This window comes from Gavia stellata, chromosome 18 (genome assembly GCF_030936135.1).
Source record: "Gavia stellata isolate bGavSte3 chromosome 18, bGavSte3.hap2, whole genome shotgun sequence".
Classification (NCBI taxonomy): Eukaryota; Metazoa; Chordata; class Aves; order Gaviiformes; family Gaviidae; genus Gavia; species Gavia stellata.
The window spans coordinates 16759384-16781749 of record NC_082611.1 but is presented as its reverse complement, the minus strand read 5'-3'; the positions used below and the strand labels follow the sequence as shown (position 1 = coordinate 16781749).

The 22366-nt window shown below is 50.5% G+C and overlaps 1 protein-coding gene across 1 annotated transcript; it reads left to right on the top strand.

Annotated features, from left to right (window-relative positions):
• The first annotated feature begins 900 nt into the window (after window positions 1–900).
• FAM234A (family with sequence similarity 234 member A) lies at window positions 901–21645 on the top strand. Its single transcript, XM_059826242.1, has 12 exons — window positions 901–922; window positions 7270–7578; window positions 8637–8753; window positions 8946–9134; window positions 12787–12917; window positions 15312–15441; window positions 15902–16040; window positions 16314–16454; window positions 16849–16927; window positions 17351–17503; window positions 18390–18492; window positions 18641–21645. The coding sequence occupies exons 2-12, from the start codon at window positions 7314–7316 to the stop codon at window positions 18850–18852; spliced, it is 1659 nt and encodes a 552-aa protein (XP_059682225.1). The 5' UTR covers window positions 901–922; window positions 7270–7313; the 3' UTR covers window positions 18853–21645.
• Window positions 21646–22366: the final 721 nt, after the last annotated feature.

Sequence of the window (22366 nt, the reverse complement as noted above, 5' to 3'; positions counted from 1 at the left end):
ATCTGGAAATCCAGGGGCAGGGCGAGGAAAGGAGTCGCCCCTCTCAGTCTGTACTGCTTCTCCTGGGACCGAGGCACCAGCTGTGTCCTAACGCGTGTGGGAGGAATTTGCATATTGTAACTAGCTTATTTGTAACTAGGTTTATTTTACGCTAGGGGAGGAAGGCCGCCTTGCTGTGTCAGCTGCAGTCGCGACCCTGCGGATCGGTATTTTGTGATAGTTGTGTGAGTAAAGCGCTCGCCGCCTGCCGAGCTGGGCGCTGGCAGGGCGTCAGCCTGGCCGCTGCTCGTTAGCTCGGTGAGGCAGGTATCTGTAATTAAAGACAGCTCACTCCTAACGTTTCAACGCGGCGGAAGCAGGGACGTGTCTGTAAAGGCTGTTTTAAAGGCCGTGGGTCCGGTGTGGGGGATTCCGGTGGGTGTTTTTTCCCCTTCGAGGCTCCGATAAGCTGCTTAATGGTTTCGGTTTTCCTGCGGCCGTCCCGGCCTTCCCTCGGTGTTAGTCCTTAGTGCATGCGACCCCCTTCCCTGTCCGTTTTTACAACTAATTCCGCGGTTTCACGTATTGTTTTTGTAACCTCCGTGTCGGGTGAGGGGAGAGCGGGGCCCGGGGGGCGGCGGGGCGGGCCCGGGGGGCGGCGGGCGCGCTCTCGGATGCCTGTACGTGACTATGCTGTTCTCTCGCGGTCTGATCGCATTAAAGATCTGTGTTTGTGGCTCCCAGTGCTGCCCGGCCTTGTTCTTGCGGGTTCCCCGCCCGCGCCGCCGCCGCCGCCACCGGGACACGCCGTCCTCCCGCCCGCCACACTGCGCAGGCGCGGCTCCGGGCGGGGCGGAAGCGGGCATCTGCGTCGTGGCGTCACTTCCGCTAGGAGGCGGTGGGGGATGGAGGCGGAAGTGACGGAGGTGGCGGCGCGCGCGGGGTGAGTGCGGAGCGGGGCGGGGGTCGGTCATGCCGGTGCCGCCCGGCCGCGGCGAGGCCTCCCGGGCTCTGCGGCCTGCCGCAGCGGTGGCGGCGGGGGGGCGGCTGGGCTGGGCTGCGGCCGCGAGCAACCGGCGGGTAGGGCGGCGGGGGTGAGGCGAGCTTCTGGCCGCCCCCGCGGGTGCGGCCTCCCGGTGCGCCCCGAGAAGCTGGGCTGGGCTGTGGGCCCCTCCTCCGGCGGGCTCGGGCACTGCGGGGGTGCCTTTCGGGGAAGGGAACCGGCTTCCGAAGCGCCCCCGCTGCCCGGGCGCTGCCGCCGGCTCCGGCAGGGCGGGCGCGGGGTGGAGGTGCCAGAGCGGAGCTCGGAGGTGGAAAAGGGATTTCGTTAAGCCGGTGGGCCGGCCGGCTGCTGCTGGGCAGGGGCTGGCGGCCGGGCCGGTCCCACGCTGCTTCTGCGCTGGCCCGCGGCCTGACCCGGGCTGGGGAGCAGCGCTGGCACCGCGGCTGCTCAACGCTCCCTGCTGCACTTGAGCTAGCCCCGGTGCCTGGCCCTGTGACCGGAGGGGTTTGCTGTCCGCCTTCAGCAGCTCAAAAAGTTGCCCAAAACCGTATCAAGAAGCCTAGGAAAAAGAATTTAATCCCTTTTGTAAAAGCCTGGGACTCTGCCGAGGTAGCTTGTTGCTCTAATCCTCCGTTTGATCTGAGCTGGTTTATCCCGTGCGGTTGGCAGGCTGCGTAGGAGTCCTGGGGAGACGCTTACACAGCACTTGGAAGTACAGGTCTGTATTTCAATCAACTACAAACACTAGAAGCCCCTCACCTCTGCAGAGCTCAACTCACAGCCTTCAGCACGAATCCTGGAGAGGGTTCAAATTCCTCTCCCTCTTTTCCTCAGCAGGCCCCAAGCCTAGCCTACAGGCATGAATTAGAGCGTTTCTTGCAGAAAGCAAACGATCCCAATGTGTTAAATTGTGATCTCATTTCCACCCTTTTTCCCTTGTTTTGGAAAGCAAAAACCTCTTCCATAACTGCTGGGAGTCAGAGGGGCAGCCTGCCCTGCAGGGAGGGAGAGCTCAGTGTGACTGGAGCCAGCCTCCCGCGTGCCGGGGCAGAACTGGGCCCCGTTCAAGGGGCTGGCTGTGGAGGCTGGAAGCCGAGAGAGAGACTCTGCAGGGCTGGGCGTTGGGTGTGCCGGTGGAACGGCCTGTGAATGAGCTTTCCTCCGTGTACACATGTAAGAGAGGAAAATAAAAATTCAGCTTCTGGGGGGAGAAAAGAGGTTTCTCTTGGAGTTAGCTGACAAGGACGACAGCGGCTGGAGGAAGGCTGTTGTTCCGTGCTGCCGTAAACCTCACTAGGCTGTGCAGGAAGGACCCAGTGGGCAGCATGGAGCTCATGACCTGTGGAACAAGTGCTCCACTTAAAAAGTGTACTTTCTTTCTGTCTTTTCAATAAACCTACGTGAAATGACCACAGCCTCTTCTAAAGGGTTTTCATGCACCGAGACCTCCCCCAAGTCCCTATAGTGCTAAATGTCTGGCGGTGCGGAGAAGTCGCCGTGCTTCTGGCGCAAGCAGGGGAGCCCCGTGGATAAGGCGGGGATGTCTCTGACGCGAGACATTCAAGCACCTCACTAACTACTACTCGTGGGGCTGACAGAAGGGATCTGCAGCAGTTGGTGAGGGCAAGTGGCTCGGATCCAGCGAAGCTTGTAAGTTCTGGGATGATAAATGGCACGTGTTTCTGCTGCTCGGTTGTTATTACTGGCCTAACCTATAATCAGTTCCACACAGCTTTGCAGCTTTAATGCTGTTCTTCGTCTTAGAGTTTTGCTCTTCTCTTCCTATCACTCTCTTGGAAAAAGTACTGGATTGTGTTTCGCTCTTCGCTAAAGAGATCGAGTTTCTCTACTTGAACCCCGACTGTAGTGAAAACTGCCCTGAAAGAGAGGATTTTTCTCCTACAGATGACAGATGTATCACATTCTAAGGTGACATTTGGTTGTGCTCTGGAGGAGTTTCTAATTCACTTGCTGTGAACGCTCTCTGGCACGTGTTGTGTCTGCGCCAGAGGGTTAAGTGTCACTTAGGAAGAACCTGGTGTTTTGAAGAGACCTGTCTTAACAGAGGCAAAAGAGCAAGAGTGAGGGGAGGGGAAAGCACAGCTGTAGCAGCAGAACGTGGGTATTTCTCTGAGCCGGGTGCCTGCATTGCCTTTGGTGTGGTCTGGGTTACAAACTGTGTCCTTCCAAAGGCCATAAGGACGCGAGCAGGAGCAGAGGTGCACCGGCGTCAGAAGGGGATGGTCTCCTCCAGGCAGTTCTCCCCGCCAGCCCGTGGCTGCAAGTTTATGTCAAGAAAGAGTTATGAGCTGCAGATGACCCAGCAAAACTGTAAGCTTGTGTGCGCAGTGCAGTCTGAATGTATTTGGAAAGGAAAATCTCCTCGTTTGGGGGAAATCTTACGTGTTATTTCCTCGTGGCTGGATCCTGATATAAGTGGGACTGCAGAAAAGGGAAAAAATGACCAAATAATGTCTTGATGTTGCAGCAGGTGACTGCCCGGCGGGTTCACTGCTGTGCCGTGCCATACATCAGATCAAAACCGAACAGTTTGCTCGTGGAAGCAGCCACGAAGGGAACGTTCCATCTTGTTCTGACCAAAATTTGGAAGCTGTTTTGTCATTATTGATTGCAGCTTGGGGCTTCAGCAATTTCTGGCTGACAGGAAGGAAACCTGTAAAGTACTTAAAAAAGTACAGAACCAATACACCCAAATGCTGTGTTTGGGTTCCTAAAACGGCCAGTCAAAATCTGATTTCATCATTCTGTGAAAAATATAAACATATTGAATGTCAAATCTAAGTTATGATGTATTGCTAGAAATTTTCTAGGAAGGACTGGTGCCTGGTGAGATTACAAATGCTGTGGTTTGGTATTTTATGGGTGGAAAATGAGTTAAACCTTCCATCACGCTGATACTTAAATGGTTTGTCATCGTTTTTCATACATCTGACTGTATGCAGTTCTCTGGGCTTGTCAGGCAGTTCTAGCTGACTAGTAATGATAGTTTGTCTCTTGCATTTAGCTGTGGCTTGGTGCTAACAGCTTGCTGCACTAGTTTCACTGGTTTGATTCAGATCAGATCTGTAAATCTGCGCTGTAGCTTCAGGAGAAGAGGAGAGTCAGTGCCTCACAAAGGTGAGTAAAGCTGTGTTTGTCCTGAGTGCAGTGTTGTTACTGTGGGACAGGAAAGGGTATTTGTTCCTCCTTGACTTTGATCGGGGACTGCTCCTAGTTCGTCCCGTTGCTGGGGGTAAGTAGCCTTTAAAGCTTGGGGAGCGATGGAAGTGCACCCACCAGCAAATGAAGTCGTATGAGATGCAGATCCTGGCTGTACTGCAGCGCTCCTTGGGCTGTGTGGGTTCAGTTCGGGTCTGCCACGTGCGGTTTCTAATTATTTCCTTTTCTAGGAAGTCTTTTTCCCATGTTTTCTCATGGGGAGACCTCCTGTCCCCAAGCAGAGAGCCGGTGCTCGCTATGAGATCTAGTGCATGCAGTGTGTGTTAATAATGCAGCAGCACACGATCCTGTCATTGCATATTTCCTTGCAAGGTGCCTGGATGCATTAAACTTTCCAGTGAATTATTTTGTGTCCTCTACCAGCAGGAGACAAAATGCCGGCTGCTAGAGGACAGTAAAACCATCTGAAATGCACACTATCATTTTCTGCTTGTCTTCAATTAAACTCATTACCAGACTTCTTTGTTGTTCAGAGCTCAGACTGCTTCACATGCTGCCAGCATGTACTTTGGCAACTGCGGGCGATGGGATTTCCTGCATTGTTTGAGTCTCTGCCACTGACCTTTGTGGTCGTTGTTCTGGCACTGCCTCTGCTCTGGCAGGGGTGCAAAGGGCATTATTCAAACCCTGAAAGAAAAGAGAAAGAATTGCTTTAAAGTGCTCTTTGTAATCGGTGGCTCCTAGGGTCATTGCTGCAAAAGAAGGGGAATTGCTGGGGCTGTCAGGATAATTACCACTTTTTTTATTGTTCTCATCCCCATCTAGATGACAGTGGTGGGATTTATAGTTAGTCATAAAAATACACCTTCCATACAGCGTTAAGATGGTGGCCCTTTTGGACTAAGCGGGGAGAAGCCTGATTTGGGTTCTTCTCGGGAAATCTTGTAGGTGCTGGAAGCACTCAGCTGTGTCCTGGAGGTTTCCCGGCTCTGCGCTGGGGGCTGTGGAGGGCTCCGCTGGAGAGGCCGGTGGGGTTGTGCTAGAGCCCTGTGGCAGCCCGTGCCGTGGACGCTGGTTCCTGCAGCGTTCGAGAAGATCCACCTCTCCCTGCTGCTGGAGGCAGGCACGGCAGAGATACACAAGCCACCTGCCTCGTCACAAGGGAGGCTGCGTGACCCATTCCTGCTGCCGTCCCCATCGCTGCGGTCGTGGTTACTTCGCTCCGGTAAATCATTTACTCAGCCTGTGCCCGGAGCCTTGTACCTTGAACCTGCTGCAGGTCGGGTGCTCAGCTGGCTCCAGTAACGGAGCAGTGCTCGGCTCGCCAGCGTGATGGCCAGGCTGGGGGAAAGGCTGAATGCACGGCTCTTTCTTTTCTTCCCCTTTCCATCCGGGGGCTTCCTACCCCTGTCTCCTCTGCCAGGTTCCTGCGGTTGGTCTGGAAACAGGCAGCCTCATGAAGGTGTCTCCGGTGTTGCTGGTAGACTGATGTGAAGGGCAGATGAGGTCTTTGGAGTAAGATCTTTGGAATAAGATAAAACTTCTACATTATTGATTTAATTGCATTTGCATGGTATTGTGCAGCTTGAATTCAGTTGTCGAGTGAGATCTTGTACTCGATGTGCTGCTGTAGAATAAATACCAGAGTGCTTGGGCGGGAGTAAGAGCTTTGTAACTCCAACCTTATAAGTCCAGCAGGCGCTGAGATTAGCTAGGGGATTGACAGCAGCGTGCCAGGCTGTCCCGCTCAACCCCCGCCTTGCTGTAGTTCTCCTCCCCCTCTGATTTGTACCCAAAAGGGGCCTCTGCAGCTCTTCCCTGCGGTGGGCCAGGGACATCCCCGAGGAGGTGAGACCTCCAGTCATGCCACAGCTGCCTGAAGGAGCCTGGCTTCCCAAGGGTGACTCTCATCTTGTGTTTCTTTGAAGCTGTAAATGAACTTGGGCATGAAACGTGAGACATAATGAGCCCTGTTGTTGTTGGAGTTGAAAGCACAAGCTCTCTGCGTTGTGTGCTGGTGCTGAGTTTAAGCTATTTTCTGCTGGGGAAATAAATTACTCCAGCGGACGATCCAGGCACGTGACTGCTGGGGCACGGTCATGGAAAATTGGCTCGGTTGTCATGTTTATTTGCTCTGATATAACTTCTTATGACACTGTCATGCAGCTTTTTCCAAGGCTGTTGGAATGTGTTATTCTTTATTTCTTCACTTCCGCTATTTTTTTATAGAAACATTATCAGAGAAGCTGTATATAAAGTTGATTTTTGTTGTTGTTGTCGGTAATGAGTTACAGACTTCTGTAACCAACGACGGCTTTTTCTTCTTTTCCCCTTTTTGTAACAATTTAGCAAAGAACCCCTCTGTTATTGTAGCCGTAGCTCGATTATGATTTATAGCAGAAGCAACTAAAATAGCAGTTGTTAACTCTTCTTCCATTCTGATGAAATCAAATTTGCCCGATGTTAGTCTCAGCTCATGCCTTCTTTTTCCTCCGGGGAGGGAAGTAATCACTCTCTTGCCTTCTGCGGGGCTGGGTTGCTAAACTTATCAAGTGGTTTCTCATCTGAGAAGATGTTGAACAGCTTTGGTTTGTTCCTATACAGAATATGCTGGTGTTTGTTTCTCTCTCGCTCTCCTGGGGAAGCTCAAGTGCTCATTACAGTAGGGAACAGCCTGATGTTGGGATATAAAGGTCACGAGTGTTTCCTTTCACCTCTCCAGCTGGGAGTAAGACTGACATATACTGGAGGTGGCAAGAAGTCTTTGCAGCAAAAGGAGCTTTTGGTGTGTTTTTCTTGAGGGAGACCTACAGACCAGTCGGTCCTTTCTGTGTAGAAGCTGTAGCCTTCTTTGTCCGGGTCTAGGAGAGCTGATTTCCTCCTCTGAAGAAGAAATAGTGCTATTTCTGCATCCCATGGTCTCTCCCATTGCTCCGTGTGGGAGACCTCCGGTACCAACAGCGCGTTGTATCCAGCTCTGTGACAACATACGGATTTGCTCGCCTCCCGTTAAATGTTTCCAGCGTGAATATCAGGTACTAACAGAATATTTTGTCATTTTTGATGTACTCCAAAATCTGTTTTAACTGCTCTTTCTATTGTTGCAGGTGAAGGGGGAGAAGGGTGTCTGAATACCGATGAATGAGCTGCGATGGATAACAAAGACTCAGAAGCTGAGATCCACCCTCTGAAGACTGAGGATGTAAAAGCTCAAGAGAACCATGAAAACTCTGTGGAGGGAAGAATTGTCAGCAAGCAGTCATCGCGACTGTCTCGGCTGTCCCGGTGGCGCACTGCCGCCTTCTTCATCTCGTTATTTCTGTGTCTGATAATTGTGTTTGCTTTCTCGTTTATCATTCCTTGCCCAGAGAGGCCAGTTTCAGAAAGAACATGGTTTCGAAACTACGACAACGCAGGTGAGCTTGCTGTAGCAAAATAAACACTTACCAACGGTCCTTTTCCTTTATGTGCCACGAATTTGAATTGTGAAGCTCTACCTAAGCGCGATCTGGAGCCAGGCCTGCAGGGATGCTGCCCTTGGGAGCGAGAGCTGTGAATACCTGACCTGGATAAGCAGTGGCCCGTCATAATTGGAGTGGCCTTCCAGGAGGTGTTTACAGGATATGATGGAGAAATTAGATGCTGCTCTGAAGCGCTAACAAGGTAGCAGGCTGGCCTCATTTGGAAAAAAAAATAATGGGGAAGGGTATCTGGGAATAAATCTTTGTTGAAGTTTGGTCTGTAAAATGTTCCCTTGAAGTTTGAGCTGAGGTTTGGAGATAATTAGGCGTTTTTTCCTCTGTCAGCATGACTTTCTAACTTCTCCCCGTGGCTAACAGGAAGGGGAGAAGAAGAATTGCACCTTTTTTTATAAATTGCACAAATTTATAGTTGCTTTACTTGGCTCTTTAGCCTGGGTACTGCTCCCCGGTGGCTCAGCATTCACTCCTGTGAAAGCTTTTCTTTCATCTTACGTGCAGTGGGTGTGTGCTGGTTGTGCTATAAACACAGAGATAGTGCTCCCCAACGGGGACTGAGCTTTGTGTGTTAATGCAGAAATCCCAAGTTCTGCTGCTCTGAGCTGAAGAAGGCTGCTTTTAGCTGAGAGTGAGAAAGATGGAGTATCTGGGGTTGGGTTTTGTTTGGGTTTTTTTATATTTCGGGAATAGCAACCCCACACCAAGACCAGAGTTGTTGTTTGTTCAACATAGTTCAAATTCTGGCTGCTTGGCTTTAAAAAAAGACAAATCCTCTGGGGGACAGCAAATTTAAGAAAATCCTTTGGCACTAACTTCCAGTCGTTGGTACTCATGTAGATGGCTTTTTTTAATACAAAAGCCAATTTGTCCTGATGTTACACTGTCAGAGATGGAGGCAGTGAGTAGGTCTCTAGGAATTTGTGTTTTGCTCCAGCTAGCTCTGCTGTTGGCTGAGGCAATCCTCACCAGCGCCTGGCTTGTCATCTCTTTTACAGTGGCCTACCAGTTTCTCGCTGTAGAAGATGTGAACGAAGACAAAGTGCAAGATGTCATCTTTGCTTTCAAAGCTAGCAACAGCAGCAGCAGCTTCAACAGATCCTGTCTGGATGAAGGTAGCTGATTCAAAACCAGAAAACCTTGTAGTAAGGGCTGTCCTTTCTCTTTTATTTCTAACTAGTGATGCTGATGTGGGACTGGAAGAGAAAACCAGGTTAGCTGGGTGGGGAGAGGAACTGGGCGAGTCCCAGCTCTCAGGTGGTGCGGACAGCAAAGGTAGCGCTCCCTCTGACATATCTTCTCTTCAGGTCTGCCTTCTCCGTGTGCCTTCATTGCTGCTGTGTCTGGCACGAACGGCAGAGTGCTCTGGGAGAGGCCTGCTGCCGAGGAGGTTGAGTGGATGGAGTGTGGCATCAAGCAGCTCGGGGGGGCTGAGGCCCCGGGTTGCCTGGTCGTGGGGAAGCCGGTGTCTCTTACAGCGGTTGACCTGCGGACAGGTGAGTGGGGAGCAGAGTACTGCTGCCGTACAGGGGAGGGTGTTACTTGCTTTCCCAACCTGGTGACCTTCAGAGCTCGGAGGCTGGGGACGTCAGCGTGACAAGACTTGCTGGTACATGAACAATGGGCACAGGGTATTTATTATCTTGAAAACCTTGCCAGAGCCATTCGCTCGGCCGTTGAGAAGCGCCTGTTCTTCCAGCCTCTCTGTTCCAAAGGCTGGACTCTGTTGTGGTGGTTTGTGCCAGCTGCTGTATTACAAGAACAACTTTTCAACAGCTTTTGAAACGGGAGAAGCAGTCGCTAGCTGTGAATGTTACTTTATACTCTCAGGGGTTGGACACAGACCCGCACCTGCGATGTTTCTCAGTCATTTGGGTGTGAGTGCTAGGAGTGCCTGCAGTGGCAAGAGGAGTGGGAGTTTTAGGGATTTATGGTTTTAAAGTCGTCAAGGAGAGCACTTAGGATAAGTACTCACCAGTTTCCGTAGTCCAGGATTTTGCTTGGTTCCTCTTGAAAGCTTTCTTCATTTCTGAACCTATAGATGGAGAAATTCATCATCATCTTGCCTAACGCAGGGTGAGGGTAAAGAGTGCCTGTACTTCTCTAGGAACAGGGCAGTGACCATCTGTTGCACCTTGAGCCTTCCTCGCTGATGAAGCCTGAAATATATTTCCATTTTGGGGGTCACTATTTCAAAGGTTCTAAACAATGCATGTTCTCCCTTGGAAACATGCCTAGGATCCCATCCTCTCTATCTGGTATTGAACCCCTCACGCCCTATTTTCCAAAAATTGGGAAAGAGAAATAGCAAGAGGTACAGCTCTAAGGAATCTGAGGAAAATCTAGTGTAGCTTTTAATTTCCAACGCAGATGGAAGTGTAGACACACACAGAGCTGGAAAGCTTCTGTACCGACTGAGGTATCTTAGCACCGTTTCCCTCATCAGTAGGCTGTAGCACAGGTTATTTGTAGACTATTAATAAAGTAGTTGCTTTTAGGTCAAAGTGTAGAAAGGTGACTGCTGAGCCAAAGGCACGTAACTAAAAACAGCCATAAAGAAATAGCACAAGCATGGAGAGAAGGAACCAGGCTAAGCCACAGGTCACAACAACAATACGGTAAGAAAACATTCTATAGATAAACTAAGAGCAAGAGATGAAAAATTGCGTCGGATAGGAAAGTGAATAACCCAGAAGTTGACGTATTTGATACCTTTTTGCGATTAAGTAGGTTAAAAGGGGTTTCTTAGCGTAGTTGACTTTTACTGGGGGTTAGGAGGGCAGATCAGAATAAAATGTATTTAAATAGGCTAAATGTATTTAAAGTGGCAAAGTCTGACTTATATCCCATTGTGCTAAAAGCAGTAGCCAGAACAATCTTTAGCTGTTAATGATTCATCGTCGTGAAGGATTGGTGAGATTCCAGGGCTCTCAGGCTGTCTGGCCTCTGCCTGTAGGAAGATTGAAGGAGAGGTAGGCAGGTTATGATCTGAAAGTGTCTGATGTGGTTTTGATCTTTAAATGCTGATAAAGTTAGTGCTTTTCTATCAATTCAAGTTGTATTAAGTCTTGCTTTCTTCATTGCCAGAAGAAGTGACCTGAGCAAACAAGAAGGAAAGTGTAGGATTGCATGCTTCTGTTTGTGTGGGACATCTAACATTCCTGCATGTTTATCTTACAAGCAAACTGGGACAGAAGAGCTTAAGATTAGCTGTTCCAGCTCAAAGCAAAAGTCTGTAGCTGCGTATTCCATCTCTGCCAGGGCCAGAAGCAGAGTCTAGAGGAAGAGGACAGGAGTAAGTGTTTTGTTACACCTTCTCTCTTCACCATATCCTCCAGCAGCCTGCATTGTGAGCCCTGTGAGCGGTTCTGGTCTCCTAAGGGATATGGCAGAAAGGGGACCACAATGATCAGATGTAAGAAATTGCTTCTGTGCGAGAAATCACTGAATAAACCAGAACTCCAACCTGGAGAATGTCTGACAGGGAGAAAAGTCTGTGTGTCCTCTGCGGCTGCTTGAAGTGAGAGCTGAACTCAGTCATCTAAGTCCTAATTTTATTATTCCTTCCGGACCAAAAAAAACCCAACCCTTTCACCCAGGTTAGATTTGCTGCCTAGGCACTTGTCTAATTTCCATCTTGGCTTCTGTTGCTGTGCTTCTGCTGTGACCTCAGGCTCTGGGGAAGCACCGTAGCACTCTAGATGTCGGGCAGGATAGTCCCATCTCCCATTGATGGAGCAGGAAGGGACTGGATTCACAGTTTGTGCTCTTTGGGGGTTGTGTTAGAGCATGAAAGCTTCTCAAGTCCTTTCTGTTGAATCCGTCTCACTGTTACCTGTTTCTGTTAAGCCAGACTGCTCTTGTAAGAGAGTAAGATGCTTGCTCCAAAACTATACCTGCTGTCTAACCAGCAAAGAATAGAGCCTTATGCATTCGAATGCAAATTTCATCAGCCTCATCTTACTGTTGTAGCTTTGGACTGTGCTGAAGCCAGGATATAGTTATTTAAAACTTACGTTCTCTCCTTCTTTGCCTGCTTGTTTTCTTTGGGGGTAAAATTCTTTGCCTTCCCATGATTTCCTAGGGGCACTCTTCTCCTTCACATCTGCTGTCATGGTAACAAATCCAAGTATTTTTTTCAGTGTTTTAGTAAAAGCTTTGGAGGAATCCTACTGGAAATACAGCCTGCCTTAAACTATTGCAGACAGGGTCAGGTAGTAATTCCTTGGCCTTCAGTACAACTGCCTTCCTGTCGAAGAACAGATGATTACTTTGCATTCCTGAAATTATAATTGCCGTCTTTGATCCTGTTTGAAGGGGAGGGTAAGCATTTCCCCTCTGAGCACCTAGTTAGTCATTTAAGTCTTCCTTAAAAAGAAAAAACCCCACTGGTCTCCCCCTCCCCATCAAATTCCACTGCAAATTCCACTGGGCATTGACTGGAAAGTGGCCAGCAGCCCTAGGCAGAGTCTGTGGAGTAAAATCACCCAACTGGCCTGGAGCGGTTGAAGAGAAACTCCACACGCACACAAACACCATTTTTTAAAAACCAAAGCTCTGCTACCTCTATTTACAAACAAGTCTGAACGTGCCGTGCGTGTTCTTTGAACAAGGGAGAGGTGGGATGTGAACTGAGTTGCGGCTGGTCGCGTCAGCGCGGAACATCTGCGGGAGGCGTGTTGCAGCAAAAAAGGTTCTGTCGGGACTAGCTGCAACGCTGTGATCACAATTTAGCTGCTTTGTGGTCTTAAAATGTCTGTGCAGATTTAAGTACACAGCAGCAAGATTTTAGGTCACAGAAAAGGTTTCTCCATGCCATGAACACGCTGGGAAGCTTGTTAACCTAAGGCAGGAGAAGAGCCAGCTGTCCTTTGTGCCCTGCGGATTGATTTGTGCCCAGGATGTTTGGGTGCATTGTGCAGGCAGCTAGAATGACTTTCCAATATAAGTTGAAATTGTGGATACTGGGACTCATTTGGAATGCAGAAATAACGTACCCCATGATGAGCATAAATGTGACTGGTTTGTGGTGCTGATGGGCTGTAAGTGGCTGGCTACTGCAAAGTACTTCGAGGAGCAGGGGCATTAAAAGCCTTTCAAACCTAAAGTGCGTTTTAGTGAATGTTTCCCAATAACTCTGTCTTCTAGGGGAAGTTCAGTGGAGACAGTCCAGTGATTTTGGAGCTAATTATACTGTGCTGACTCCCATGTCAGTGATTCCAGATGTGGATAGTGACGGAGTTCAGGACCTGATAATCTTTATTGCTACAGGAGATAAGGTACGTCACTCTGAAGCTATGATAAACCCGGTGACCAGACCACAGGGGATGGCAGGAATGCTATTTATTTTGATCTCGCGGTCCAAGAGGAAGTGTTCAGAGGCCTCTGATATCTGTGGGTTTGAGGTCGGTTCTTTCCCACCCTGCAAAGAGGTACTCCCAAATCAACGCAAGTGTTTTATGGTTTAAAAAAAAAAAAGAAAAGAAAAAAGCCGGTCAGGAATCCCTCCCCCTTTTCAATCTGCGCTCCTCCCTGCGTGTTCCTGGGCTGCGTGTGGAGTGAGCCTCGGCTAGATGAGCTTGCAGTTTTCTGGGTCTTCGCTCAGAGAAGTAGAAGTGAACAAACCCTGACGGGTTTGGCTCTTAGATCAAAGCGCAGCTGACAGCCAGCGCTTTTGTACCACTTTTTCTGATACCTTTCCTATCTCTGCCTGTGGTCTGCCTTGCACAGCTCTGCCTAGCGTCACTGTGCCAGTTAATTCTGACTTGGGTTCATTTAGTGAAGTAGCTGTTACTGTGTTATCTTTCTTCCAGTATTGCTTTCCCCATTTCTTAGAGGGGGAAAGGCATGTAGCCAGAAGTGTTTTTATACTAAAACATCTGCATCTATGATTGAGTGGTACAGCTTCAGCTGCCTGCACAATCTGTCCGGTTTAAAGCACACAAAAGTTACGGTTCACTGCAAGACTGATGGGAGGAGTGGGAGCCCCGTGTCCTCATACCAGAGTCCTCCATAAGCAAATAGGGTTTTGCTGTCCAACACATTGTTGCCAGAGTCATCAGAAATTCTATCCTCTCCGACTCCTACGTTTCTCTTCTGTTTTCATTCCTCCTTGCTTTTGCTATCCCAGTTATCTCAAGACTTTTTTTTTTTTAGTCTTACGCAGCCAAGAAATGCTTGAATGTAGTCTCTGTTCTGCAAGACTGCCTTTTGATTTGTTTTCCATTTAACCTCTCTGGCTATCTTGGTATGAAATCCCTCCCTCCCTCCGGACTTGGCAAGCACTCTGTCAACTTAAGTAAAAGTACGTTCTTTTTTGAGAAATCATGCAAAATGTAGGGAACTTGAGTGGAGCTCTGCAGCTTGGAAAAAGGCAGTCTTGTCGGAAGGGAGATGCAGAACTTAAGTAGCTTTGTTGCTAACAAGGGCTGAAGTTGAATGTTACGTTATACTGCTCTTTCCTGAAATGGCAGAGCTTTGAGCAGTCTGTGGGGAAGGGTCTGTGTGCAGGGGGTTTAGATGGCAGCTTTTTCTGAGAGTCTTATTGACCCCTACCTGCTGCAAGCTTCCGCACAAATACATCTGGGAAAATACGACGTTTTTCAGGATACATCGCCTGTAGCAGCACATAGAGGTATTAAGGAATGCAGTGAGTAAGGTGGTGTGTATTCTCGCTCGCTGGATGAATACCTTTGGCTGTTACTGTCCTGGGGCAGCTGCTGAACTGGTGCTTGCGAGTAAAGGTGAAGTTGGTCTACAAGAGCTGGTATGTGTCTCCTCCCAGTGCGGGAGGCTGGGAACAGCTGGTGGAAGTGTTGCTCTCCCTCTCCAGCTGTGTTCTTCATTCTCCCCAGCAAACTCTATCCCTTATTCACCTGCCAGACTCTCCAGATTCGCTTTGAGAGCAGCAGATTTCCTTCTCTTTCCCAGTCCCTCCCTCTCAAGGAAGAGGGAAAGGTTCCTGCCTGACTCAGCATCTCTGATGGATGCTGGTTTTCTGTCTGATGTTTCTCTTTTCCCTAGTGTGCATTGCTTTCCCCAGACCATGACCGTTGCCCAGACATTTGAATCTAATCCTGATTTTAGCCTTTATTCTCATGGGTGAAATGTTTTTAGTGGATTCTGTTACTCTGCACAAAGAATATAAAGAAACCTGTCAGCTCTTTTATCCCCTTGGACTCCTGTCAGCCTTAGGAGGAGTAGATTAGGCACTTAAAACGTTTAGCAGAGCTAGCGTGTGAAGCCAAGTTTCCCCTGTGTCCATATGCTGCTTTGTTTCTGCCTTTAGGTCCTCTCCATCGTTGTCACTGCTCAGTAGGCTTGAATCGATCTTCGCTGTCCTTAGCAGAGCTGGGGCTTGTTTTTTGGCCGTCCCAGCCTGCAGTGGAGGTGGTTGGCAGAGGTAGTAAAATCTCAGGAAAAGTAGCTGTGCTGGAAGTGGTTTTCAAACTGGCAAAAGTATTTACAGCAGTGGGGTCATCTAACTCATGCCCACACCTCCAAAACCAGGGAGAGACTTATCATCCAAGCCTATGCTGTTCCCATTCAGCTGCTGTTCGGTACCAGCTGCTCAGAAGCTTTGGAAAATGCTGGGGTTGGAGCAGTAACAGTGCAATGCAGCTTTAACCCTTTTTTTTCTTTTTTTTTTTTTTTTTAATCCATTCCCTGCGTAGATTAAGACCTTCATCCATTCAGGAAAAAACGGCAAACAGATCGGCTCCACTGGAAGCCTGAACGTGGATGGGAAAGCTCGCTATATCAGGCTGAACCTGGACTCCTCCTACTACTTCCTTTTCTATACAGGTACAGTTCTGTTTGTGAATTCCATCTGAAAGAGTGGTTATAACTGTGAACTGAGGATTACTAAACAGTTTTCTGAAAGAGTGTTCTGCATTCTGAAAAGCTGTGTTGTGCTTTCACCTAGCGAAAGAGCTATTCAAGGCCAAGGGAAGGGGGGCCTTCTGCTTAAACTGTTTAAACAAACTAAGGTTTATTGTGTACTCTGGTAATTTTATTTGAAAAATGTTGAGAATGTAAGGTTTAAGTAGTCATTTATAGCAAATGATTACTGTGGAACACTTGGATTATGAACAGATAAGCTGTTAAAAGCATTCAAAAGCAGGCTTGAGTCTCAAAATACCACTACAACTCTATGATGCAAGCCCTAAAAATACAGTTCATCTGCCAGATCTGGAAAATTGTAGAGTTCAGAGCAAGGGCAGGATAACTTATCTCCTTCATTCTTGCTTCTTTTTTTTCACAGAAAACTCTCTCTATGCATATTCCCTGAAAGATCTCTACAGTGCAGCAACTGGGATGGAAATTAAGCTTCCCAGCCTTGAGCAAGACCCTCAGTGGGAGAAGAACATTGACCGCACCACGCACCGCTTATCCCTTCTCAGGTGTGAGATTATGTCTTGGTTGCTGGTGCAGTGGGGGGTACCGGTGTGCCTGACAGGATGGCCTGTTGTGACTCTGTTCTTTCCTGGCTACGTGGCTTTTGGACTAGGAGCACATCCAAAGCTTGGGGAGAGGGCTGGTGTTGATGGCCTGGTTTCACCAGAAAGGAGGCTGGGGTTTCCTATTTGCATTTACCGTACAGAGAAAAAACCAAAACCCCGCAATAAAACCATCCACAGTCTAGAAAGCGTAATCATTTCTCTGTCCTTGTTCAGCTCTGGAGACATTCGTTACTTGGCAAAAATTCCTGGGCGAGCACGGGAGAACATCTTGGTTGTAAACTCAGAGATGGCTACGCTGATCAATGCACAAAATCTTCAGACTTTGTGGACCCTCAACGTGTCCCGTGTTGTGAGGTACTGTGTGGGTTGGATGTGGCATTTCCAGGTTCCCAGCAACAGCAGTGCCCTGGCAGATGCTATTTTGGGGTTTTTTTTTATTTAAAAGACGGGAGCCTCCTCTGTGATCGTACCTGGATCATGCTTATTGTGTCGTGTGTCCTCTGCTAGCAAATGTCGGGTGCTGCTTCAAAATGCAGGAGCCCAAAGCTTTGATTCTTTGTTCTGTGCCTGCTGTGATATGGCTGTCTTAGGACTGGGCTCAGAGTGGTACCAGGCTAACCTAACGTTGTAGCAGTCGAATCTCTTACCAGGGGAGTTGTGGGAGGATAGAGGCTGCTCCGAAAGAACAAAGTATGCCCAAGCCATCAGGGTATGTTATGATCTGTCCCTTTCTCTTTCTCTCCTGTAGTGAGCCGCTGCTTGGTTACTACAAACCTGATGTTCTTGGTATTGTCCTTGAGAGTGAAATTGGACCCAACAAGAAGAAGGTTTGAAATCTCTTCCTTTTAACTTCCCTTTTCTCTGCATGTCACAGCTCAAGCAGGCATTGAGTCGAGGACAGCTAGTGGGATGTGTTCTCTCTGGCTGATTTTAGGAAGCTTTAGGCTGGGAAAGGATCTCTTTCAACAGGTTATTGAAGCCAGCTCAGGCACTTTAATTCTCTTCTCAGCAAGAGGCTTCAATGACAGAGCTTTGAACCCCTTGAAATAGCTGCAAAACTTGTGACTTTAACGTGGCCCACCCCAGGTCTCACAGCTCTGTGATGCTCAGCTTCAAGTATTTCATTATCTTCCCATGTGTCAGATGCTTATTCCCATAGACAGTGTGGGGTACAGGCAGCTGACATGACTTCGCTCTCATGGCTTCTTAGAGCTCTTTGGTATGAGTTCCTTTTCTTTCTTCCCTGCTAGGTTATGATTGTTGAGAGTGGATCTGGAGCAGTCCAGTGGGACCTGAAGCTGAACTCGAGAACAGAGAGCCCTGGGCCAGCCACACTTTCTACTGCTGATCACCGATCCGCCTTCCTCATCTGGGGTGACTACCAGGTGCCGGGAAATGAAACAGTGAGTAGTGCTGCTGAACAATTGCTGTTCTCCGGTCTTTGGGCCAGAACTGGATGAAGCTACCGCCTTTTCCCAGCGTTTACATTCGCATCTGTCTGTTACACTAACACTGCAGCCTCCTGCACTGGCTGTGGGGTCTCTGACCGGTCTGGTCTGCTAGAAGGAGACAGACCTCTGCGTGTGGTCCGGGCTGTACTGGGTCCTCACAACGTCCATAGCAGTGTCCCTGCTAGCAGCTGGTGGTGGCACCAGCAACTTTTGTCATCCTCAGCCTGGCTACATGGAGAAAAGGGATTTAGTGGCTCTATGGACAAAGTCACTGGATTGCCCAGAGCCCTGCCTTGGTACTGTAGGTGAGGCGGGAGGCTGCTGGCTTGGTACCTCTGAAGTTGCTGCTGTTTGGCCTGGAGCTTCTGGCGGCAGTGCTGCACGCAGTGATCTCCCATGGCCACGTGAATATCCTCGCTCTGCGCCAAGGCAGTCTCTGGCAGCCTCGATGCACAGCTCAGCTGCGTAACAGAGCCCTCTGGGGCAGTGGCTGGCAGCGTTAGTGCCAGGTTGTGTCTTGGAGGATGCCTGAGCACCAGCTGAGCTTCCTGTGCTTTCCTCGCTAACTCTACCAGCCCTAAGGCAAAAATCTGTCTCCTGCCTGTAGCAGACAGGCCTGCTATTTGCAGGAAGCTTGGGGTGGGGAGGAGAGCAACGAGCAGTAAGCAAAATCCCAGCACTAGTACTAGTGGCATCAGACAGGATGAATTGGGCAGACATGGACAAGTATCTGACTGGATGTATTCTGTCGAGCATGAGTAATAGCTGAGCCCGGTCCTGGCATTTTCTCTGGGATAACGTGTGGGTCCGTGTCCTGATAGTGTCCTGTTGGTTGCAGAGATCCAGAGCTCCTCTCCAGAAGCTGTATCTTTTCCATCCTTCCTACACGAATGTCCTGTTGGAGCTCCGCAATAGCACAGACCAAATAATTGCATTCAATGGTAAGTCCTCTCCTTCCAGCCCTCCAGCGAGGAGGTGCAGGGGGACACTGGTGCCTCCTGGACTCCGTGGGTATGCGGTGTTGGGTCTGGTGGCCAGTCCGAATACAGAGACCTTAGGCTGGGCTTTTCCCTCTGCTCTGCGTTACAGCCACACTGTTCGAGCGGAGCCGTCATGCCTGCTACGTGCTGTTGAGGGGGCCTCAACCCAGCGAGGAGCCAGGGCCGGTGTCTCTGATGAAGCGTAAGCTGAAGGAGGATGTCTCTGAGAGCAGGGTGATCTGGCTGAGCCAGGTGGCCGTGGACAGCGAGCAGTACGTCCGGGACCGCCTCTACAGGATGCGATTCCACAGCCGAGTGTGAGCTTGCCGAGGGAGGGGGAGAGGCTGCCCTGGGCCAGGTGTCTCCAAGCTGCCTCTCCACTGCAGCCGTGCTCTTAGCAAACCCAGATCACAGATTCAAATGGGAAGCTGCCTTTCTCGATCTGCAAACCAAAGCGTGGCTGGTGGGGAAGCACCCCCAGTGTCTGGGGACACCCAGGCTGTGGGGGCAGCTGCCAGTGCATCTGTCCTGAGAGCTGATGGGGCTTCAGTGCTTGGCCACCGCTGAAGTGTCGTCAGCTCGGGGAAGAGGGCTTTCCCCTCGATCCTTTTGTGCCCGCAGAACTGTGCTGACTCAGCTGGTGTCTGAAGGAAAACACGTGCTTGCTGGGGATGCGGGAGTTGATTATTTCTTGGGTGCTTGCGTGAGAAGTGGAGCTTCGATGCGTGGTGTTAGATTTCCTTTCTGAGTCAGCTCTCCTGGCTGTGGGAGAGGTGCTTGGCTGCAGGTTGATTTACAATCGCCCTCTCCTGGATTTGGGCCCCTGCTTCGGTAGTCGGGGGGTGTGTGTAGTGATAAGACCCCAGCCGTGGCTGACGATGTGGCTAGGTGTCACCCGGGCCAGCACAGCGCAGGTTAAAGTGTCATTCTACTTAGAAAATGGCCTTTTCTCCTAAGAACAGCCCCATGTGCCCCACTCTGCAGTTACAAGCCTACCTGTGTCTGTCTCCTCTGCTGCTTCCTTTCCAGCCGGGCTGTGTAGCATTGGTGACACAGGGAGCTGGTCTCCTCCCTGATTTATGCATCAACGTTCCTCCCTGTCCCCAATCTGATTATCGGTGATATGAAAACCACCCTGAGCCCAGGCTGGCTGGTCCCTGCTGGTACAGTCACCAACTCTCCTGCTGGTTTTGAGGTGCCAGAGGATCTAGGACATTTTTTCAGAGGAGAATTGCACTTTAACCTTGCCTGGGAGCTAGGCTTGCCGCTCCGGGGAGCCGTGTACCTGAGTGGCAATGCCAGCTCTCCTGCAAATACTCATTCAGCCTTGCAGCTGCTGAGGAGCCTTCTCCGAGCACTGTCCCTCTGCCAGGAGTTGGTAGGCTGTAGGACAGGCATGAGCTGCGCGGGGAAACAACGCAAGCTGTCTTTGCAGCACAGCTCCAGAGAGAGCTCTCTGCTCCCTCCCTGCCCTCAGAATTGAAGTGTTGCTGGGTGAGGATCTTCATGTGCTGCTCTCGCTGTCCAGCCTGGTAGCCCAAGGGAATGGGACAGGTTGCTCTGTGAAGATGGTGTCTCCCCTGGAGACTTCTGTAGCGTGGTGTGATTGCTTTGTGGGTGCCAATGCGGACTGTAGAAATGAGGTGCAAAGCCTGGAAAATGGTTTGAATCGGCTGCTCAGTCCTGAAAGCTGCAGTCCCCACACCAGCCGCACTAAGACATGAGCCCTGTTCATAGCTGCTGGGCGTCCATCTGACTGGTGAGAGGGTGGACAGAAAACACCCTAAAAATAACCTCTCTCGAGTTTTGCAGTGCCAGAGGGGGTTTGGCCGGTGCCTCCGTCCCTTGCCTCGTCTCAGATCGGGGTGTGTGTAAAAATACTGTAGGATGAGGAATTTAAGCTGGGTTGTGTAGGTTCTTCTCTTGTGGCAGCCACTGAGCTTCAACCTGCTGCAGGGCAGCTCCTGGCTCCGGCAGCTGGTGTCACCCAGGGTCATGCCCACAGCTTCAGCTCTCCCAGTCTTGCAGCAAACTGAGCTGCAGCATCAGTGGTCTGCCTGGATGCTTGCCTCCTCCTTCCAGCTGGCCCACTAGTTGCCCAAAGGGTGCCCTGGCTCCCTCTGCCCTGTGACCCGTAGCTCAGGCAGTCCAGGGAGCCGTGTAGGATGAGTGCTGCTGGCGGAGCCCAGTCCTGGGTTGTCTGGGCTGTGCAGGAAGCCAGGGATGCTCCCGGGAGAGCACTCCACAACCCCCAAATCACCCTGGACTCAAAATGGTGGGTTTCCCCCTTTGTTCCTCTCTTTCCAAGCTGTTTTCTAAGCAAGTCTGGGGGTGCAGGGGAGCACCCCTGCCATGTTCCCTGGCTTAAATCGCCTCTTTGCTCAGCATGATAAAGATCTGAAGTCTAGCAGCCCGTGCCAGCGTTGCAGCGTCGCAGGGATCATGGGCTGCACCAGCGCTGCAGAACCCGGGTTGTGAGGGCTGGGTTCAGCCTGCCCGTCCGCCGGCTGGGGCAGAGCCGGGAGCATGGCTGCGGGAGCCGGGCAGTGGGAGCCCCAGACTTGCATGCTGGTGCAATCTGTGTGTTGGATGCGGATTGTATCCCACCGAAATTCCCCTGGCAGGGAGCAAGGTACCCGGGCCGTATTCTCACCGCAATGACAGCGTCTCAGCTCTCTCCCTTCTCTGATCCCTACCCAGACCTGACCTTTCCTGTAGGCACACTGTTCCTTCAGGAGAGCTGGATTTTCAGCTTTAGGGGGCTTTTCTGGCTTTAAGTTGTCTATTAAGGTTTCCAGATACTTTGGAAACGCAGATTTCCCTGTGGCAGCTCAATTAAATGCATCAGTGCCAAACCAGCACCTTCTTAACAAAACGAGTCCTTTTCCCAGCTTATTTCCCTGTGTAATTGGTTTTTTGCAGTATTTAATGAATGACTTTGTGCCTTGATTCAATAACTCAGATGGGTGATGATGGCATATATCACTGTGTTATGTATTAGTGTGTTTTTTAACACTAAGACTGTTTGGTTTGGTTCTTTAACTTATTGCAAATTGTGCCCTATAGGACTTGGTCTAACCGGAATGGTTTCAATAAATCCTCTTTTGCATTGTTTGTAAATGGTGCCCTGCTTTTGTTGTTGCAGTTGAGGTTATGCAAGACTTTGGGATCTTTTGGCAGCCCCTTGTGTGACTTCCCCAAGGCAGAAACCCCCCTTTTTGAGCGGGATCCAGGTGTCCTGGTGATGCTTTGATGGCTGAGCTGGCAGCAGCCGTGCCCTGAGGAGCTGCCTGCCACCCAGTCCGTGGTGGACCAGGAGAAGGGAGCACACGGAGGGAGACTGGAGTTAGATAACCAGGCTGGGCCAGCCCGTCCCTGCCCCCCGCCTGGGGCTCTGTGACCTGGTTTTACACCCCGGATTCCTGCTGCAGTCCATCAGCATGAAAATCTCACTCCGGGGCTTGGATTTGGATCAAGCTGGAGGGAGCTGCATGGCAGGTGCTGTCTCCTGGACCATGGGACCATCTGTTGCTGCCTGGTGGCTGCCAGCGCCGAGGTCCCAAGCTCCATCCTGTGACCGCGGCTCCTGCAGCTTCCCCCACCCCAAGGGCCCTCTGTCTGCCCCAGCCCCGCGCTGAGAAATACCCCCCGCTCCGTGCCGGGGGTCCTGAGCTCTGCAGCAGGGAAGGATGCCGTGGTCCCGAACATCCCAAGCACCCACGCCGTTTGTTGGCTGGTGTGCGGGCAGGGGACATCCCCGGCCTGCTCTGCTGTGCGGGTCCCTGGGTGCATGCGGGGTGTGCTGGGGTCCGAGGCTGAGTGCTGGTGGGCATCA